Below are 21,630 nucleotides of genomic sequence, written 5' to 3'. Positions count from 1 at the left end.
ATAGAAAGAACCCAATGAGGAAAAGTGAAGCTTAGCTAAACACTTTTCAAACTAACCATTTCCTCATCTTTTCATCACTCAACTAAACCCATCCTCCTAAACATTTCCCAATATGATTTCTGGAAAAGTCAAATAAGTTTAAATTGTGACCAGACTTTAAGTTCACAAGATTCTACAAAGTTGTTATAACCTTAAAAAAAGGTTTTCTTTTTTCTTCTTCCTTTTTTTTTTTTTTTTTTTTTTTTGGTTTTTGGGTCACACCCAGCAGTACTCAGGGGTTACTCCTGGCTTCATGCTCAGAAATCACTCCTGACAGGCTCGGGGGACTATATGGGATGCTGGGATTCGAACCAATGATCTTCTGCATGAAAGGCAAACACCTTGCCTCCATGGTATCTCTCCGGCCCCTTAAAAAGGTTTTAATCATTGCAAATTCTAGTGATACACTGTTAGAAAGACTTGAAGCATCAATTGCTGCTGTTACTAAAGATGTGACTTAATGTGATGTAAGGAAATCATACATGAAAGAGGGTATTTTGTTTACCTCCATATACATGAACTTCAAGCACAGGTGAGACTTGTCAATTATGACAGAAATCAGAGTAATGGTTCCAACTTAAGAGATTCATATTGACTATCAATGTGAGGAAATCTGGGGAAGTAAAAAGGATCAATAACAACTTCTACATCTGAGTCTAGATTAGAGTCAGACATGCATACTCATAAAATAGTTCAAACAAGTACAAGGACATATGTCTGTGACTTTTTTTTCCTTTAGTAGTTAAAAACAGCAATATCACCTAACAATATTTTCTTTTTTTCCCTGTGACTTATTTTATTTTTTAGTATATAAAATATTTATTTAAGCACCATGATTACGAGCATGATTGTACTTGAGTTTCAACCATAAACAGAATACCCCCTTCACAGTGCAACATTCCCACCACCAATGCTCACCTCCCCAACCCCTGTCAGTATTCCAGACAGGCATTCTAATTCTCTTTAACATTGTCATGCTAGTTGTTAGTGTAGTTATTTCCCAAACAGCATTCACCACTCTTTGTGGTGGGCTTCAAATTGTGAGCTGGTCCTTCTAGCCTTTTCGGCCCTTAACTCTATTGTCTCTGGACCTTATTACAATAACGTCTTTAATTTTTGTTAAAACCCATAGGTGAGTATATATGTACCACATTTTCTTTAGCCAATCATCTGCTGACTGGCGTCTTAGTTGTTTCCAGAGTCTGGATATTGTAAATAGCGCTGCATGACTACAGGTATGAGGAAGGAATTTTTGAATTGTATTTTTGTGTTCCTAGAGTGCATCCCTAGGAGTGGTATAGCTGGATCATATGGGAGATAATTTCCAGTTTTTTGAGGCATTTCCATATTGTTTTCCATAAAGGCTAAACTAGATAATATTTTCACCAGCAGAGAATAAGAGTTCCTTTCTCTCCACATCCTTGCCAGCACCAATTGTTCTTGTTCTTTGTGATCTGTGCCAGTCTCTGTGGTGTGATATTGTATCTTGTCATCATTGTTTTGATTTGCATCTCCCTTATGATTAGTGATGTGGAGCATTTTTTCATGTGTCTTTTGGCCATTTGTATTTCTTCTTTGAGGAAGTCTCTGTTCATTTCTTCTCCCCATTTTTTGAAGGGGCTATATGTTTTCTCTTGTTAAGTTATGTCAGTACCTTGTATATCTTCGATATTAGCCCCTGTCTAATGGTGGGTGAATAGTTTCTCCCATTCTGTGGGTGGCTTTTGTAACCTGGGCACTATTTTCTTTGATGTGCAGAAGCTTCTCAGCTTAATATGGTCTCATCTGTTGATCTCTGCTTCCACTTGTCTGGAAATTGCTTTTATCTCCTTAAAGATGCCTTTACTCTCAATGTCATGGAGTGTTTTACCAATGTGTTTGTTCTATATGCCTTATGGATTCAGGCCTGATATCAAGGCCCTTAATCCATTTGTGCATGGTGTTATCTGGAGGTCTGAGTTTGATTTTTTGCAAGTGGCTAACCAATTGTGCCAACACCACTTGTTGAAGAGGCTTTCCTTGTTCCATTTTGGATTTCTTGACTCTTTATCCAAGATTAGTTGATTGTATGTCTGGGGATTCTCTGAATACTCAAGTCTATTCCACTGATCTGAGGATCTGTCTTTATTCCAATTTCATGCTGTTTTGATAACTATTGCTTTGTAATACAATTTAAAATTGGGGAAAGTAATACCTCCCCAAACAATATTTTCTTAAAGACAAGTAAGAAACTCAATCATGAACAATTTTGTAACTACGGAGCTTAAACTAATTAATTCATTATTCTATAAAAGTGAGAAGGCTAAGTTATTTTTCTGTTGTTTTTGTTTGTTTATTGCAGCTGTTGTTTCGTTTAGGTGTATCTGGTAGTACTCAGGAGACCATATGCACTGTATCTAAGTTATGAATGAAAATACTTCAACTATCATGTACTTTAAGACTAAGGTATGATGACTCTTATTAGTGAATAAATTATTAAAATGATATTTATAGTAAATATGGCAATGGGTACTTCCTTTAAGTTATCCAGACTTTGTAACCAAATACATAAAATGGAAGTAAGGAGAACAGATTGAAAAGGGGGGGGGTGAAGAATGAGGAATGGGAAAGAGGAAGAGTTAAGGAGAAGGAGAAAAGAAAGAGAAATTAAGAGTGGGGAGGTTGAGGAAAGTAAGAGACACAGGAGCACCAGTGTGTGTGTGTGTGTGTGTGTGTGTGTGTGTGTGTGTACCTCTGTGTGTACCAGTGTGTGTACCAGTGTGTGTGTACCAGTGTGTGTACCTGTGTGTGTACCAGTGTGTGTACCAGTGTGTGTGTTCCAGTGTGTATGTGTACCAGTGTGTGTGTACCAGTGTGTGTTTGTGTGTGTGTAAGAGAGAGAATATGTGTCACAGAGGAGCACCAGTGTGTGTGTGTGTTTAAGAGAGAGAATATGTGTCACAGAGAAATGTAACATTTTTTCCAGTCATACAGAAAAACAATGTAAAGTCAACCCCTAAAGGAATATAAGTTATTAAAGCGGAGAGACTGTTTTTCCTCTAGGTGTTTCTGTTATTTTTTAAACCAAATTACATTATCAATTTAGGTCTGAAAATCAGATGTAAATGGGACCATGCCTGGACATAAACATATTTCCATGAATGCTGAATAAGCATATTTGGCTCCTTCAGTCCAAGTAGCTACTTGGTCAGAATACATAAAAAGTAACACAGAAGTTATTTAGTTATTTATTTTAAAGATTCCTTCTACTGTCAATCAAATGTAAGCTTCTAAAAACAATGATAGGTATATATAATTTGACTGACAATGATGGAAGAGTTTACCTCTAATAATATAATACAAACATAGGTCAGATTCATAGCTACAGTGCAGATGACTTTAGAGATATTAAAAAATAATTTTAGTCCCACATAGCTTTTACAAATCAGAAAGGTGGTACTCTGCTTCATTTGCCTTTAAGTGACTGAAATATTAAATTAATCTCACAGGTACCAAGGAGAACAAAAAACAGACCCATAGAGAGCAAAAAAGAAGGAAAAAAAAAAAGGGAAGGATAACTGCAGAAAATTCAATTCCCATTCCCTTCCTATAACTGCTCAAGAAAGGGTCAGAATCTCAGTTTACCTCTCAGGCTTCATTTAAAAAAAAAGTAAATAAAAATAAATAAGAAATCAACTGCACCTCCCAAATCTTGTTAATGACAATCATCAGCATTAAAAAGTTACCAATATCACTCTTGCATGTGGCTGACCCAGGATGGACCTGGGTTCTATCCCCAATGTCCGATTTGGTCCCCTGAGCCAGGAGCAACCCTTAAGCATCATCAGGTGGGACCCAAACCCACCCCTGCAAAAAATTACCAATGGAAAAAGAAACTTTCATCCGCTGCTGGTGGAAATACTGTCTGGTTTAACCCATATAGAAAACAGTCTAGAAATTTCTCAGAAAATTATGAGTACAGCTACCATAGAAACTAGCAATTCAACATCTTGGTATCTACCCCAGGACACACACACACACACACACAAAAACCATTCTGTTTAAAAGACATATAAACACAGATAAACTCCACTATTAAAATGCAGCACTCAGTATAATAGTTCAGATAGCTAAGATAAGGAATGAATCTGGGTCCCCAACAACTGATGATTTGATAATAAAATTATGATTGATTCTCTCTCTCTTTTTCTCTCTCTAGAATACTATACAGCTGCAAAAAGAGTGAAATCATGCAATTCATGAGAACTTGGATAGAATCACAGATGATCATCCTTAGTGAAATGAATCAGAAGAAAGGACAATAATAACAAATTATTTCACTTCTGGACAGAAACTGAGGGCAGGTGGGGAAAGAAAAATAGGGAGTAACAGGGACAGGAAGTACCTTGACCCATCAGTGGGGTAGAATTGTGGTATAGGCATATGCAGGCACATGTGGTGTATGTGCAGACATATACATATAAACTACAAAGCCAATAGTATTGTAAGCATGAGGTCTAAATGATTATAATCAAACCTCAAAATAGGCTGACAATGAAGAGTAGCTAGGGAAGTGGTAGAGCACTACTGGAGGGAAGTCAACACTGGTGGTGGAATTTGTTTTGGAACATTAAAGTCCTAAAACACAAATACGAACAACTATATAAAATATAGTATCTTAAGATTTAATAAAATAAATACAATAATTTAAAAATGAATAAATGTCATCAGGAAGCAAGGATACCAAAAGTATCTAGTAGGATAGAAAAATTTAGAGTGGTGGGTTTAAAAAACAGTCATCACATCTGAGCATTTCAGAGTCAGTTTCTAGCTAAGCTTCTCCTAGGAAGGGTGTCTATTAAGAAATGTTTTCCAATTTTTAGATTGCCTTAAGTCTTTAAAAAATTTGCCTTATGTACCATCAAACATCTCTGGAAGGCCAATTGGCTAGTTTCAAACTAGACTAATGAAGCAATGAAAACCAAAACAATTTGTTCCCTTTTCAATGGTAGATACTTACATAGAGAAAAACAGATGTTCAAGCTTCTGTTTTTCACAACCATTTCTGATTCTTCCCTCTATTTCTCATAAGGAATATCCAAGGCATTTATGCCAGCTGTTCTGACATGTCTAGCTTACTCTGAGCTGCTACTGAAAGGTACATGACTCAGTGGACTTCAAGCCTTGATGGCCTCTCTGACCCACTATCAAAGGCCAGTTTATGGCAAGGAGGAGTACCGGTAAGTCATAAGTCACACAATATATTTGAAAATTACAAGCGCAAAATACATAAAAAAAATTTAATCTCCAGAAGACAGTCTGAAGGTATTTAACATGGAAAATACAAATCTCAAAGTAGTTCTCAGATGTGTGTTTGAGATCTAAATAGACCACCACTTATCTATTTACAGGCCTACAACAGGCCAGCCAGTTTGAAAACACAGCAATGTTTCTCCAAATTCTGAGGACAGGAAAAGCATCAAGTTTCATAAAAATGCAACAGGGCAGCCACATTATTTCCCATGCATGAATAATGTATGAGTCCCAATGTGATTTGCTAGACTGTCTAATCACCAGCATCTTTCAAAATGTCTCCTTAAGCTTTAGCTCATTAAGAACCAACATCTATCTGGATAAAACTATCACATACCTGGGAACTTCCTGAATAGCATTTGGTCAAATACCAATACACACATCAAACTGACACAAGATGGACAAGTTCTGTGCATTTCTCCAAGATAAAAAAATAATGCACAAAGAAATATATAAGAATTATTGCAACTTGCAACATTCATGCTTACTCTCAAAAGATACTCCTACATTCCCTGACAATCCAAAACCACACACATAACAATGTATATAAAATAGATAGATACCTGTATAGAGATAGCCAATATCCAGAAATGATATAAGGCTATTGTACATTTTTAAAGAAGTAAAAACTAACAGAAATAGGGCAAAAGGCTAAAGAAGAAAGCTTTTAAAGAGCTTCTAGTATAAAAGGTTTATACTCTTGGAAGGGATTACTGTGATTCATGAAAAAATGATAAGGCAAAAGTGACTTTATGCAACAATAACCTTTTATGTAGTGATAAAAAAGAAAAGGTGAAAGAAAGGCTTCTAAATAAATAACTTTTGGAAACAAAATGTGAGACTCAATTATAGAAGGAGAAGTTTAGGACCAATGCGATAAAAAGAGTAAACTTCTAAAGTCACCTTTATATGTCTACAGGTTATCACATAATAAACTTAGTTACTTATGTTCTATTTGCAGTTACTTGTATTTTTTGTACTTATTTATGATACTGATACAAAGAAGAATGAAATACTGCTAGGCCATTTTTAAGTATGAAGAAAAATCGTATAGTTCAGTATCTTGCTCAGGCCGATAAAAAAAATCCACTTACTTCAAGTCAACAAATATCGGCTAAGCATATTTGGCAAATTCCAGCTTTTGTTTTTGTTTTCTGGCCATACCTATATGTACTTAAGGCTTGCTCCTGTCTCGTCCTCAGGAATCGTATCTGACAGGATTGTGAAACCATATGTGGTGCCAGGGATTAAACCCAGGTTAACCACATGCAAGATATGTGCCAAACCTGCTGTACTGTGGCTCTGCCCTGAGTAAGTTCTTTAAAAAAACAAGGATTAAATTGGCCTTATCATATGCATTCATTTATGAGCAAGAGTTAGTACCAGGAAAACTTGAAAAGTTCTTCTGGCCTAGAGATAACTTTCATATTATTTAGACTAACAAATATAATTCACAACAAGTGCTGTGATTACCATAGAATTATTTTTTTAACAGCCTTCTGCAGGGGAGTGGAGAGAGAGGAGAGAGAGGAGAGAGAGAGAGAGAGAGAGAGAGAGAGAGAGAGAGAGAGAGAGAGAGAGACTGAGCAAGGAAGGAGAAAATCTAAAATTATTATGAGGTCAAAGAAATTATTAGGTTTGGTGGTGAAACTGCAAAACGTATTACAAAACAATAAACTGAGTCCTCTACAAGGAAATATACCAAATCATACTATTTATTTTGCTCAATACCTTTGACAAAAATTGTCAATGTTTTCGATGGTTATTTTTCTTTCTAGAAAAAGTGATATTGTAAGGAGATATAGAAGGCTTGTCTATACTGGCTATCTTTGAAGAATAACAGAGTACAACAGAGATACTTGGTCTCTGAAGCCCATGTTGTCAGCAAAATCTAGTATTATCATGGACCAAAAAGCCAACCTATTCTTCAATGATCAATGAACTCTTCCTTTCTCTTCCTACCTAGAAATTCTTTAATTATTTTCCAATATGAATGAAATAGGGCCTCTATTTCATTAAAATTTCATTATTTCAAAAACTGAACAAAGACTGACATCCAGAAGGACAGTGTTTCAGGGTGTTCACCAGTGTAAGCATTACTAGCATGTGTGCCTCTTCCCTTTTCCAAGTTACTTCAAGAGTACAAATGCCTGTTCATCTCTTCTTTCCTAAGACACTTCATGAATACAATTAAGGTATTTTCAAAATTAAAAAAAAATTGTAGTAAATAAGCAAAAGACAAAAGATACTATCATTTGGACTTTTCCAATTTTTAATGACATGTGTTTGGAGCCCTTGATTTCTTGAAGACCCTAAGTATTCTAAAAACATTTCTGAATCACAGAATCAAAATACATTATTAAAAATGTTTAAAAATAGAGATAATTATCCACACCAGACAACTCTTTCCTTTCATAGATTCAGACACAAGGACATATTGATTGACTTAACATCAAAAATTAACACACTGTCTTTTTCTTCCTCAGTCCAATTTCATTGGTTTGTTTCTCTTTACACTGCACTCTATAAAACTCCTTGCGACTTAATCAAGAGATCCAGTGTGAAAATTACAATTATATAAATCACTAAATTCCCTAGTTGTTGTAACTTTAATCCTTTAATTAACATACATTCTCCTCAATAAACAATCAAAAGCCAGGTGAGATCATGGGGGAAGGAAATTACTCTGACTCTAAGAAGTGATAGAGGCCACTTGAGGAAGCAGCAAGATGGTTCTTTTGGACATATATGTCCATATTCTTCACAGGCATAGTTCTAAAGACTTGGTATTTTTGTTTGCCAAACACTGATGAGGTATGTTGCGTGGTAGCACCATTCTTGAAAGGTTCCAGATTGTAAAGTTTGCCCTACAGATACATGGAGGGTACATCAAGACTTGGGCTCGGGGCCGGGCGGTGGCGCTGGAGGTAAGGTGCCTGCCTTGCCTGCTCTAGCCTAGGATGGACCGCAGTTCGATCCCCCGGCGTCCCATATGGTCCCCCAAGAAGCCAGGAGCAACTTCTGAGCGCATAGCCAGGAGTAACCCCTGAGCATCACAGGGTGTGGCCCAAAAACCAAAAAAAAAAAAAAAAAAAAAAAAAGACTTGGGCTCAATAACAGCCTATTCCTCACCATCAATATGCTTCCTGATCCCCATAGATAAAAAATATGCATTCAAGCATTTTCTGAATACTTAAGTTAAATACCCTTGCATTCACGTTCAGGTGCTTTTGCTTCTTGTTTGGCTATTGATTTGTTTGGCTATACCTGATAGTATACCTGATAGCTTTTTCTCCTGGCAGTGTGCAGAGAGCCATATGCCCTGAAGGGAATTGAACCTGGATTAAATCTCTTACAGGACAAGTGCTTTGCCATCTTTCCAACCCCTTCATTTTGTACTTTTAGGTCACACACAGAGATGTTCAGGGCTTACTCTTTGCTCTGTGCTCAGAGATAACTCTTAGTACTGTTCAGGGGAAAATAGTGAGTACTGGGAGTTGATTTAGAGTCAGGGACATTTGTTGTGTGACCTTTCTCCACCTCAAGAATTTATATTTTTATTTTAACCTTTATTGAGATAGTGTTAACTGTAGTTTCATAATTATATCACTGAAGAGTAATTGTCGCCTTCCCGATTTGTTGCTGTATGAATTGTATCAATAATTCTAAGCATATGGTCTCATTTTAGAGAATATAGAATAAAGAGAAATGAACAAAAAACTATGAAAAATAAGCTTATAATCCTCCCATTCTAAAGCCCCATAAAAGTCTGCCACAAAGCAATTTCTAAATTCCTAAAATGACTACATTAATTGTAATTGTAATAAAAAAGCTACTGTGTGTCAAACTGTGGTTGATAATTGAACAAAATGTACTTTGTTTGGAGAAAGGTTTATTTTTATTTAAATCATGGTTAATAGTTACTACTATGCAATTACTCGAAAATAAAAATTTCTATTAAAAAATCTAGATGCATGTCAGACTTCAACAAAAAAGAGAAATATGCCATTCAAATTTCAACATTAACACATCTTCCTTCTGTCACCGCAAATCAAGAACTGCAAGAGAAATTCCATTTATCAGAATGAATCAATCCATCATTCCTCTTGAAAGCTTCCAGGAAAGTAGAAAACAGCAAATGCACTGACAGAGTGAGGGGAGGGAGGCATAAGTCCTATATTTGGGTCTGAGGGATGTCTGTGCGGTGAAAGTATATCAGAATCTACCTAAGCATGGCTTTAATCCATTTATTTCTATTTATTTGAAAATGTTTTTATTTCTTTAGACCCACAGACAGAAAAACTGATTGCATAAACTCTAATAATCAAACTCTTACATAAAGGGCCAGGCTGTATCAAAGTCTTCTTAGGTTAAAAGGAAAACAAGCAATACTATGTACCTCCATCTTTCTGAAAAAGAATTCTCTACAAGAAACAACCATCAAAAGAAAATATAAGGAACACTAGGATAATGGGGGAGAGGAAAAGTATCGTCCACAGAGGCAAGCTAGGGGGTGAAAGGGAAACTGGGAACATAAGTAGAGGGTAGCAGAAACTAGTGAAGGGATTGGTCTTGAACAATTGGTCTTGAAACTCAATCACAAATATCTTTATAGCTTTCTATTCTGTGGTGATTAAATTTTTTTAAGCAATAAACTAGACAAAGGGTCAGCAGAATTTATGGGACACAAAAATACTGAACGTCACTGTATGTTGCCATCAACTCCCAAGCAGAATTCTGAGAAATGAAGAAGTCACAATTCTGAGAAAGGGCCACAACTAACTTGGCTAGGTTACCAGATTTCTATACCGTGCACAGTAAATTATGAGTGTTCAATGGAAGTGACTGCTCAGAATACAGTAAATAGTACAATGGGAACCATTGCGTGGGATCAAGAGAGGGATGGTGCAGAATTTTCAGTGTAGAAAACCTTCAGAGTACAAGGCTTGAACAGCCAGCTGAATAAAATTATTCAGAGAACATTTTGCAAAAGCAAAGTGTAGAACTATTAAGTGCAAAGTCTAGGAAGAAAGGATATAAGGGATGCTAGCCAGACAGGTAAAGGGAAATGGAAATATATCATCCATTTGAAAGGATTTTTCCATTCAGCACAAAATATTTGAGTTCACTAAAGGATGGCATAAGAAAATAACAGTCTTTTATTGGCTATTGACCTGTGCTGATGTGAATGAGAAAATCATATGAGCTGCTCAAAAACACTGGGTAAGACTACATAGTATGATAGTAAAACATGTAAGATGCTTGTCTTGCATGTGGACAGCTCTGGTTTGATCCCTGGTGCTGCATGGTCCTCTGAGCCCCACTAAGATGTCAGAACACAGAGCCAGAGGTAAGCCCCAAGTATTTCCAGGTGGGAGGTCAGGAAGGAAGAAAGAAAAAAAAACATATTAGGTGCCAAGTTTATTGGTCAAATGGTAGAAAACATGTCTAACATGTGTGAGGCTTGAGTTCCATTGTTGGCACTGCCCCCAGTCCCAACAGCTGTGGCTCTGGAACTAATCCACCTCATCCAGTACTGCTGTGTGTAGTGCCTATTTTTAGAAACAGAAAGGCATTAGTTGGGAAGTTACCAAATTAGAATATAAGCATTTGCTCAATAATGACAGAGAGAGGCTGTACCAATTTACATACAAATTATAGGAGGCCCCACTGAATCTGCATCTTCTCTGTTAGTCAGTGTTTCTGAGTATTTCAATGTTTGTCACCCAAAAAGATTGTGAGAAAATATAAACAAAAATATCTTATTTTTGTTGTTTTCCCCTGGGATCTTGCATAAGACGATCCAATAAAAAAAAATTCAGAAGTAACACCAAACAGCTAGATCTGATCCAAAATAACTTTTGATTTTCATTTTTATTGTTCAACTCCTGTGCTTTCCCGACCCAACTTTCTATTCCATTAGTGGATGAAGTTTTGTCTTCCACTAAACTATACTGGTTTGTTGCTAAACAATAAAAGATGAAGTCACATTTACTTAAATTAACTGGAAAAAGAAGAGCAATGAGAATTCCACTAGATGGAAATTATACGAGAGCATATTAATTTAAACAGCCCAGTAAAAATTAGAGATCATTTATAAGCAAGGATTTGCAACGAACTTAGAGAAAACACACACTGCAAATATTCAATAAAAATTCACTATGAAATTTTAAGTGATAATAGTAAAAACAAAATATGCTAGTATAATATGTGGACTGACTCTTCTCATAAGCAAAAATAAATTTTCAAATATAAGTGAAAAATAATAATCTAGTGCTTGGAAATGATGAACTATAAAATTTACAACAATACTAAAAAAATTTAAGCCACTTGAAGTCCTAAAAACTGTTATGAGTTTTCAAATGAGATTTTATAATGATTTTCTGAAACAAGGGTGCCAATATCACAGGCTAATGTAAACTCTGCAATGACCACCTTCTTAGGAGGCTAATTAACTTACGTCTAGGTCACATAATACTTTTACAACTTCTATTAAGAGATAAATAGTAACAACAAAGTATATCATGCAACAAAATGTTATCCAACTAATAAATAATACATTGAATTTCTGATGAGCCCAAACAAGTGTGTAAAACCAATTCCATCAAGTTTTAAAATAATTTTCTAGTTAAGCCACATAAATACCAAAAAATAACTATCCAGATTATAATGCATTAAATATTATCAATGTTTTACCAGAACTACATTTTATTAAGTATTAAATTAGTGTTTTTCTTCTATGCCTATAACTTTGTGTTTAAAAATAAAAAGTTTATAAGAAGAAAGGATCAAAGATAGACTGGAGGCCAGAAGCCAAGTGGTCTTGGATGCATTGGCGGGGAAATAAATAAGGACAGAACTAAATATACAAGCCAAAGTCAACAATAATAGTACCAAGAGACCTAAACCTCAACAATCTAAACTTAAAGGAACCTGTTATACTGGCAAACCAGGGGACAAAGGGTGATGGTAAAGGATCCTCTGGGGCCATTGGTGGAGGGAGGTTGACACTGGTGTTGGGAAGGGCCTTGACTCACTATATATCTCAAATTCAACTATGAAGGACTCCATGGATCACAATTATTTCAATAAAATGAAAATAAAAATAAATAAATAAAACAGGAAAAAAAAGTTTAGGCAAAAATTCTCTAAGGAATAAAGTCAACAAGCCTTGCAATGGGTTCAATTCTCAACTTGGGACAAAAAAAAAAGTCAGGCTCCATTTATCATCATAACAGCTGTAAAAATGATGGGTTGAAATGTAGACTACAAAATATCTATAATAATTAAGTTATTTTCCCATTGTCCTAACAATTAGCAACACTAAGTAGAAATCAATTGTAGTTGGGGGAGACAATAAATATTAAACTACTTACTAAAGTCAATTGATATAAATATGCATTGCTATTTAATCAAGAAATTCTATACACTGTAACTTACATGCATATGCATGTCATCACCTAAAGAGAAAAATAATCTTACTGAATTTCACGTTTCTTGAATAACATAAATGCACTTGCTACACAGTTAAACAGATTTTTTTTAAGATCTCGTAGAACTGCTTTATAAAACTCATTTTTTATTGTAGGGGAAGTCAGGGGTGCGTCTTTAATTTATGTTTCTGTTGTGTACTCAAAACAAATTGGGTAGCATATTCCAGTACAATTTAAAACAGTGATCATATTTATCGGATATTTGAATTTGGTAGTTTTTTTCCTAATGAAAAAACAACAACTGCTGGCATATTAGAGAAAGCACATATAACATTATCTCCAGCCAATTCAATTGTATTAATTTAACTGTGATTCTAAATAACTCAAGTATTACCAGAAAGATGTAAGGCCTATTTTGTTTATTCACCCCAAAAGGCTCAAATCCAACACATGAAAATGGACCTGTTACAAAACAAACCAAATCTGCAACTGACACTATATCATATTTCTATGCCTTTATAAGTTCCTTTTTTGTCCAAGCCGAAAACAAAAACAAAACAATACCTAATACAAAATGTACCATCTTCACTTTATTTTTGGAGCACAGTATTGAGGACAAGTCCACTTCTGCAGGGTTGACCTCTGAAGGGTTTCTCGAACAAAAGGAACATTATAATTTCTAATATTTAAGCTCTACTTGAAGAATTCATTCCTGACTGCAGAGCATATACTTGTAATCACCATCTCAACAAAAGAGGCTACATTCTAAGACCTGGGATGGCATATTAAGGTCTGTGGAATAGAGAGAGAGAGGATGTCTGAGAGAGGAACGAGACTCAACCAGCTTGTCCCAACATGGGATCCCCATGCTGATCCTACCTTAGTTCCTGCACATTTCAAAACCTATCATCTTATCCTCACCTGGGGGTTTAACCATCATTTAAACATGTACACAGTCAAGGTACAATTCCACGTGGCTTAAGCACCAAGGAGGATATTTCTCTATGGTAGGATAAGCTGACAGGGCAGAGATCATACTGTTCCTGTGCTAAAAGCAAGATCTGGCCCAGTCAAAGTGAGAGTGAGGAGCTACCTCAGATAGGCCTCATGGCTGCTTATTAGGCATGAGAAATGAAAGAGTATCTCAGAAACTATTTACTGTGACCATTTCTTTTCCAATTTCCACTTGAAAATGGTTCAGACCTCCACTACATTTGTGAATCAAATTTGCTCAGAAATCTACCATTTAAAAAAAAACTGAGTTATTAAATAAGGGAGAAAGATGACAAATCTGCATTTTTTTTTAACCCACCAGTAAAGACCAAGTAATGACTATTTGTCACTTTGTGAGCCATGTGGGTTTTCTGCAAATATTCAACTCTTAACTCCGCAATTATAGCACAATAGCAGCTCTGGACCAAATATCAGTTGGTGAGGCTGTTTATGTGTCAATAAAACTTTATTTACAAAAACAAGTAACAGAAAAAATTTTCCCTGTAAATAAACAAACACCTGAAACAAAGAAAGAAAAGGCGGGCTAGGAATCAGTAATGAGAAAAAGAGAAAATCAAATAAAAGTAGTTAGTGGAGCTGGCATTATTTCTTCTATTGACTAACCTTGATAGGAGAAGCCTCAGCTTGAGAAAATGGAACAAGATTTTTATGCCTTGTTTCAATACTGACTGATCTGCTGGCACTTAGTACATCAGCATAAAATAATGACAATATTGATTTTCAGTAAGTACATCATAGGCTCTGACTTACCTTAGTAATGGATGAAATATGACAGTAATATTTCTGGCACCAGGTTTGCAGACAAACTTTGTTCCTCCGCCTTCCATTAAGTTGTCATCTGGGCCCCCTTTCAGGAAAAAAAAAAGAAAGAAAGAAAAAGAGATTTAGCTTAAAAAAACTTTTATAAACACACTCAATGTGTCTTCAGGAGAACCATGTTCAAAGATAATTGTGTTGAAGACCAACAATACTTAGTTCGTTCTTTATTTTAATAAATAAACTATAGATCAGTATTTTCACTCTAATGCAAGATCAGAGTATTAATGACATCCATACTTAATGGAAAACCCTGACGTTAGAATATAAAATCATTTACCAGAAAGTGTGTGAGAGTTTGTGTGTTTGTGTGTGTGTGTGTGTGTGTGTGTGTGTGTGTGTGTGTGTGCACATGGACATGTGATGGAGAAAATATATAATGGAAGAACCAGACTAGAGGTGGAGGATCATAGACTCTTTGGGATAGAATACTTTTATATTTCTTCCATAAACTTTAAAACTATTACAACTACCTAAGCTATAATAGTATTGTAGTCCCCTTTCTCATACTCCCAGGAGGCCTGATAGTCAAAATTATGCCCACAAAAACCACAGTGCTTGAAATGCCTAAAAATTTCCTATTTTTTTAATATCGTCATCCTACAAGTACCTAATTACAACTACCTAAACTACAATATTATAAAAATATGTAAAAATGTATAAAAATATGCCCTTACATATTTTATAATATTTAATTGCATTGAAAAACAATGCAAGGATGTAATTCAGATAAGAGTGTAAAATGTCTCCTTGATTATCAGTTCAGAGAGGTTCTAAGAAATATAAAACTTCCAGTGGGAAACAGAAGTGCCATTCTGATTGTACAAGACTGGGGAGGTTTGGAAAAGATCTATATAAAACCTAACCAGCTGAATTCTATCAAATCTCAATTCCAAACTAATTATGTTATAAAATGATTTCACAAAAACTAAGGGGGGGGTGGGAGAAGGCAGACACGGCTTATTAAACAATACAATGTTTCCTGGTTACTTAGAATCTTCCTTTTTATCAAAAAATGTCCTTGTGTTTTTATATAAACAAGATTAGGTGAAAATTCGTAAGTAGACCTAAGGCTTTAAGGTAAAAACTTACTATAAATCTCTTATAAACAGGTAGCAAGAAGAAAAAAAATTATTCTTAAAATTATATAACATTCAAGGTCCAGCTTTTCTGAAGGACTAAGAGCTGCCAATCTTGTATTCAATCAATTGTTTCATCAAAGTGTTTCTTGGGAGTGTTCTAATCCAGTCTGCAAACACCTAGCTTATGGTTTGATTCTCTAGAATGGTTTAAAGAGATGTTCCTATAACAAGCACAACTGCTACTTTTTCCTCATGTGGTCCATAAATAGTTATTAATTGACAAAATGAAATGCCCGGTGATGAAGAATAACTACTCCGCTCAGACATATAGAGGTGAAAATAACTAATTCAAGGCTGTCTTCCAGTGATGACAATTAACATGACACTGTTTTAAGATCCTAGTTTTACTTCAGGTATACCTATATTTGGACTAACATCACCAGAACATTTTTGGAGTGATGCAAACAAATTCCAATGTCCCTCCCCACCTCTCCTCACACTTTTAGAAGACTTGGTACCTAAAACCATGCCCACAAAAGCCATAGGATCATCCACAGTGTTTGGAATTCCTAGAAAACTCCATATTTTTCTTTTTTCAAAAAACTGTCATTCCACTAGGAGCACACCAATTTAGATACTAATGTGTATATGAAACCACCTAATTCTCAGAAAAAAAAGAAGTCACCAAAAAATCAATCAGCAACAAGAGCTTAGTAAATCTTCTGACAATGGCTTAAAGACCTCATTGCAAGACAAAATAAATATAATAAATTTTCTTGTGCTTTTTCCTTTTTTTCTTATCTTTAAATTATTTCACTCTTACATAGAAGCATACGTATTATGATCAACTATGTAATATAACTATGTAATACATTAAATAAAGTAATTGATATTTTAAAAAAGATCAGAGTTTTAGAGTTTACAATGGGAAAAAGGGAGTAAAAATATGTTGGGAGAAATGCATCAATCACAATTACCCTTACATACATACTATCACTAGTAAGTTGAGATCAGGTCAATCTCTGGCCTCTCCCCAACTCTCCTGTATACTAGGGCAAATTAAAGGAAGTCCTTAATTTAAAAAAAAAAACACTAATGCAAATTTAAATACAAAAAATAGGAAGTCCTGGTAAAATGAGAAGAAAATGTCATAATAGAAGTGAATCAGCCCCCTTTTGAACTTGGCAAGCATAAGGCCTGTATATAGGAGGTGTCATTTAACAAACTTACAGGAAGGTCCTCCTTATTGGAGAAGGATAAAGTTATAAATCCATGGTGAATGGGTGAGCTATTCTAATTTTCATGACCAATTAGCAAGCTCATCTGGCCCATGGATTGATCTGCCCCCTTTACCTCTGTACATTTCAAAGTAGCATCTCACTAATAGGCCATTAGACTTATCTTTGTTCTCATGGTTCCAGAACTCCAGCAGAAAGAAGGGAAGCCATACAGCTGGTTTCCTCAATAAACTAACAATTTCTACCTTTCTTCTCCTTTTTATAATAAAACTAAGTATCTCATTAGAGTTCTTTACATGATATTAAACACAACTGAATTTCACATGATTTATTATCTCTCTTAATAATCTCTGAGGGATCTTGAAAATTGACTGATAAAAACATGTGGAGTTCAAAAATCCATACCATAGATCAGCAAGGTTTCCCAGAAGCATTTCAGCATAGACAAATTCAATTTGGGTCAGCTTTTGCCACCAGTGATCAGAGCATATTTTCTCTTAAGAAAGACAGAATGTACAGTGCATGTGAAGCTCTTGATGCAAAATTAGGAGCTGTTTTCTTTTTCTCACTTGAAAGAAAAATTCATCTTGTATGAATATATTTAGATCAGCAATATCAGAAGTTTTGCTGAATTAAAGGAAATCAAAAGGAGAACATTAAGATGACCACAAACACTACACCTATTTTTAAGAAAAAATCCTCAATAGGAAAAAGCCCTCATTACAGAAAGAAAAAATTAAATCACAATACATATATCTTCTTTCTTGACACTTTTGTTTCTAAAACACAAAAGAAAGCCAGAATTGAATCACCAAGGAAACAGGCATGTGTTTAAATACCTATAAAATAAGTACACACAGAAGAACAAAGATATCCACAAAAAAAAAATCAACAATCTTTTCAGTATATGGAAGAGTTTGTTTACATACATGATCTCCAGTGATGTATAAAAATTCTTAATTTGGGGCTGGAGCGATAGAACAGCGGTAGGGCGTTTGCCCAGGATGGACATGGATTTGATTCCCGCATTCCATATAGTCCCCTGAACCTACCTGGAGTGCTTTCTAAGCACAGAATCAGGTGTAACCCAAACAAACAAACAAACAAACAAATAAATAAATCTCTCTTAATTTTTTTTAAAAAGTCTTAAGTTTAATGATTTTAGTGGTTGGACAATTAAATGCTGACTGCTTAACCTGGTTCCAATCAAGCAGCACATCTGCATCCTTTAAGCACTGTCTGCACTCCCACCTCTGGGCATGAGCAAACAAAACACACAGCAGTTTCCCACATCCAGACACTTCTTCATCTGGCCATTCCTTCTGGTACTATGGAGGTGTCCTCAAAACTGTCTAATTTTTGGGCCCGGAGAGATAGCACAACGGCGTTTGCCTTGCAAGCAGCCGATCCAGGACCAAAGGTGGTTGGTTCAAATCCCGGTGTCCCATATGGTCCCCTGTGCCTGCCAGGAGCTATTTCTGAGCAGACAGCCAGGAGTAACCCCTGAGCACCGCCGGGTGTGGCCCAAAAAACAAAAAAAAAACAAAACAAAAACAAAACAAAACAAAAAAAAAAACCTGTCTAATTTTTACTAATGACCACAACTTAATCAATAATCACAGAAACTTCCATAGTTGCCATATGTTTTTTAATACTTTGTTAGTTTTTTTCTATAAAAATGTAACTTCCAGACTGTACAGAGAGTACAGGGATTATGGTGTTTGCCTTTTAGGCATCAGGCTCCCATTCAAATACTGGCCCCATATACGGTCTCTATGAGGACAGAGCCAGGTGTAAGCCCTTAGCACCTCCAAGTGAGTCTTAAACAGCTCCTAAATCATGTAATTTACTAGAAAATTGTTACAAGTAGAATCGGAAGCATGAAGCAAGAAAGACAGGCAGACCTATAGTATTAGAATTTTATTCGGGGGCCGGAGAGATAGCATGGAGGTAAGGCATTTGCCTTTCATGCAGAAGGTCATTGGTTCGAATCCCTGCGTCCCAGTTCCCTGAGCATGCCAGGAGCGATTTCTGAGCCTGGAGCCAGGAGTTACCCCTGAGCGATGCTAGGTGTGACCCAAAAACCAAAAAAAAACATTTTTTTTAATTCAAATTAGAATTAGATCAATTATTTATGAAACTCCTTTATAAGCTTTTAAAAACCTAACAAATATAACCGATTTGTTCTGCATCCTAAAACATTATGGGTTCCAGGTATGCTTAATGACCATCCGTTGATAATCACACAGTACACATAGACAATGAAAGATGAGACTCAGTATCTTACTTCCACAATACCAAAAATGTGGCACAGCAGCACTTAAAATGTGGTAACAAGATCCAGGAATGAAAACAAAGATTCACATGATGACACTGTCTATCTAGAAATTAAACTATCTTTTCACATCTTCTAAATCCCTATGAGATGGCTTTGATTTCACACAATGGAGGTAAGCTAAATAAAAAGTATGATTTGGGCAGAACTATGAGAAAAAAAAAATTCCCTCTTCCCACTCTAATTTTAACCAAAATTCCTAACTATAAAAACTTCACATTCTCTCCCAGCTCCCTTGCAAATATTAGTTATCATACACTGAAGGTAGATTTTCTTTTTGGGGTTTATAAATCCAAGTCTACCTTACTAAAATCTACCAAAAAACATGTTAATGGCCTACTGAAAATCATTTTGAAAAGAACAAAGCTGTCAGCATCAAAAGTAAAAGATATGTGATCCAAAGATCACATGACATGAGTGCTCCCCCCCCCAGAAGTTATTTTATCACTTCAGTACACTGGGTGAGAGACAAAACTCACCATTCCTCACATGCTCTCTTATAATTCAGAAACCTGGACATCTTGACATGAGCTTCTGAGAAGCTTCCTAGTCAATCGTTAGGAGAGAACAGGAAGGGGCCCAAGAGCTCAAATCCTGTTCATTAAGGAGGGAAAGACCGGCCAGGACATTTTTATATTTTTAACGATGAAGACATGGGTTTGACAGGATATCTCAGCAACTGGCAAGTGGCATAAAGTGACACAATAACCATAAGATGATAGCATCTTAGCACCCCCTGACTACCTTTGTTTCCAGAATTCATTTCCTAATAAATAATGAGCTCCATTACTTTTCAGAACTTGGCTCTTCCCAAGGAGAATTTTATCATATTTACAATGAAAGTAATCAATTAGTGAGATTGCCTTTTTTTACCAATGCCTTAAAAGAAAATGGAAACAAATGTTATGAAGAGGATGGTAGTTCAGTGGGAACATAAAAAAGAAGGTGTAGACCCCAGATATGTAACTCCCTATCAGTATTTTCATAAAAGCTCTGAGTTTCACTTTCTAATTGTCAAGATAAAATACAATTTGTGTATCAAATACAGTTTGCTATAAGCAGTATTGAAAGTTATGGTTTAAGTAAGATAACATAGTCTGGGGCACTCAGTATAGAGTTTCACACCTCATTCATCTCACATAGTGTTTCCCTTTTCCCTTCAGAATTACCAAGCAGGTAAAGATCAGGATCTAATGCAAACACCCCCACCCCCACACACACCAATGCAAACACACCACCACACACACACACACACACACACACACACACACACACACACACACACACAACCAGGTAAAGATCAGGATCTAACGCAAACACCCCCCCCACACACAACACACACCCCAATGCAAACACCCCACACACACACACACCACTCCCTGGATCATGAAATGAAAAAATAAAGATCAAATGCAAAAAAGTTATACTTGTCACTTTAGATAACTCTATACTAGTCAATATCATTAATGAGGCCAATTAAATTGTGTCTGTCTTATTCAGGGGACAATATTACTGCAGTGAAAGGTTTTAGAAAATTGCTCAGAACTCTTACAGCATGATAGAATGAAATGAGTCCTTGTCTGTTCTTATTTCCTCAATTTAAATGACCACTATTAAATATGTGCAGATGCTCCAATAATGGCTGACTCATGCCAAGGACCCAAACAGCACAGACTTTGGTGGTAACTATTCTCAAGCCATGAATATATACGTTCAAGCTGACAGTTTTGTGTCTTAGATATAAAGTGTGTCTTATACATAGAAAAAAAAACATGGAAAAGGAAAATTTCTTTGTAAATGTCTGTATCATAAACACTTTTTAAGAATTCAAGACATACAATCCAATATTTACCGATTCTATCAGTTTAACAGGATCTTTAACTGTCTTTAATAGTCACATGAATTGTCCCTGAACTCACATAGCTGCCACCTTGTCAACAGCATCTTTTTAGATCAGATAAAGTTCTTTAGCAAGCACCTCTTATTAAAGCACAGATTATCACTGTGACTCCATGCTTTAGCTAACGCTATCATCACCAAATCTACAACAAGGTGATATAAGTGTGGTGTGTGGTGCTAGATTAAGAAGAAAAGTCAAGGTGTAGCCAGAGCAATAATAGAGCAGGTGGGGTGTTCACCTTGCAAAAAATCAACACAATACAATACTCAGAATCCCTATAGTTTTCCAGCATTGTCAGAAGTGATCCCTTTGCACAGTCATAAACACCACAGGAAGACGAGAAAGGAGAGGACTAAGGAGAAGAAGCGAAAAAGGAAAGAGAAAGAGAAGGAAAAGAAGAAGGTAAAAAATATTTCTCCTTACCCTTAAATCATTTTCTATTACAATCAGATCAAACAAATCAGAACTCGTAGAAAGAAAC

The 21,630-nt window shown here is 35.7% G+C and overlaps 1 protein-coding gene across 1 annotated transcript in view; it reads right to left on the bottom strand.

The window, feature by feature from the left end:
* EXOC4 (exocyst complex component 4) overlaps positions 1-21,630 on the bottom strand; it is an 871,527-nt gene that overhangs the window by 482,378 nt on the left and 367,519 nt on the right. Inside the window, exon 10 of the mRNA XM_049774305.1 lies at positions 14,529-14,625. Coding sequence (XP_049630262.1) covers positions 14,529-14,625 — 97 coding nt within the window. The remainder of the gene's footprint in view (positions 1-14,528; positions 14,626-21,630) is intronic.

This window comes from Suncus etruscus, chromosome 1 (genome assembly GCF_024139225.1).
Source record: "Suncus etruscus isolate mSunEtr1 chromosome 1, mSunEtr1.pri.cur, whole genome shotgun sequence".
NCBI classification, from domain to species: domain Eukaryota; kingdom Metazoa; phylum Chordata; class Mammalia; order Eulipotyphla; family Soricidae; genus Suncus; species Suncus etruscus.
The sequence above is the reverse complement of the archived record's forward strand: the minus strand, read 5'-3'. Positions and strand labels throughout refer to the sequence as shown.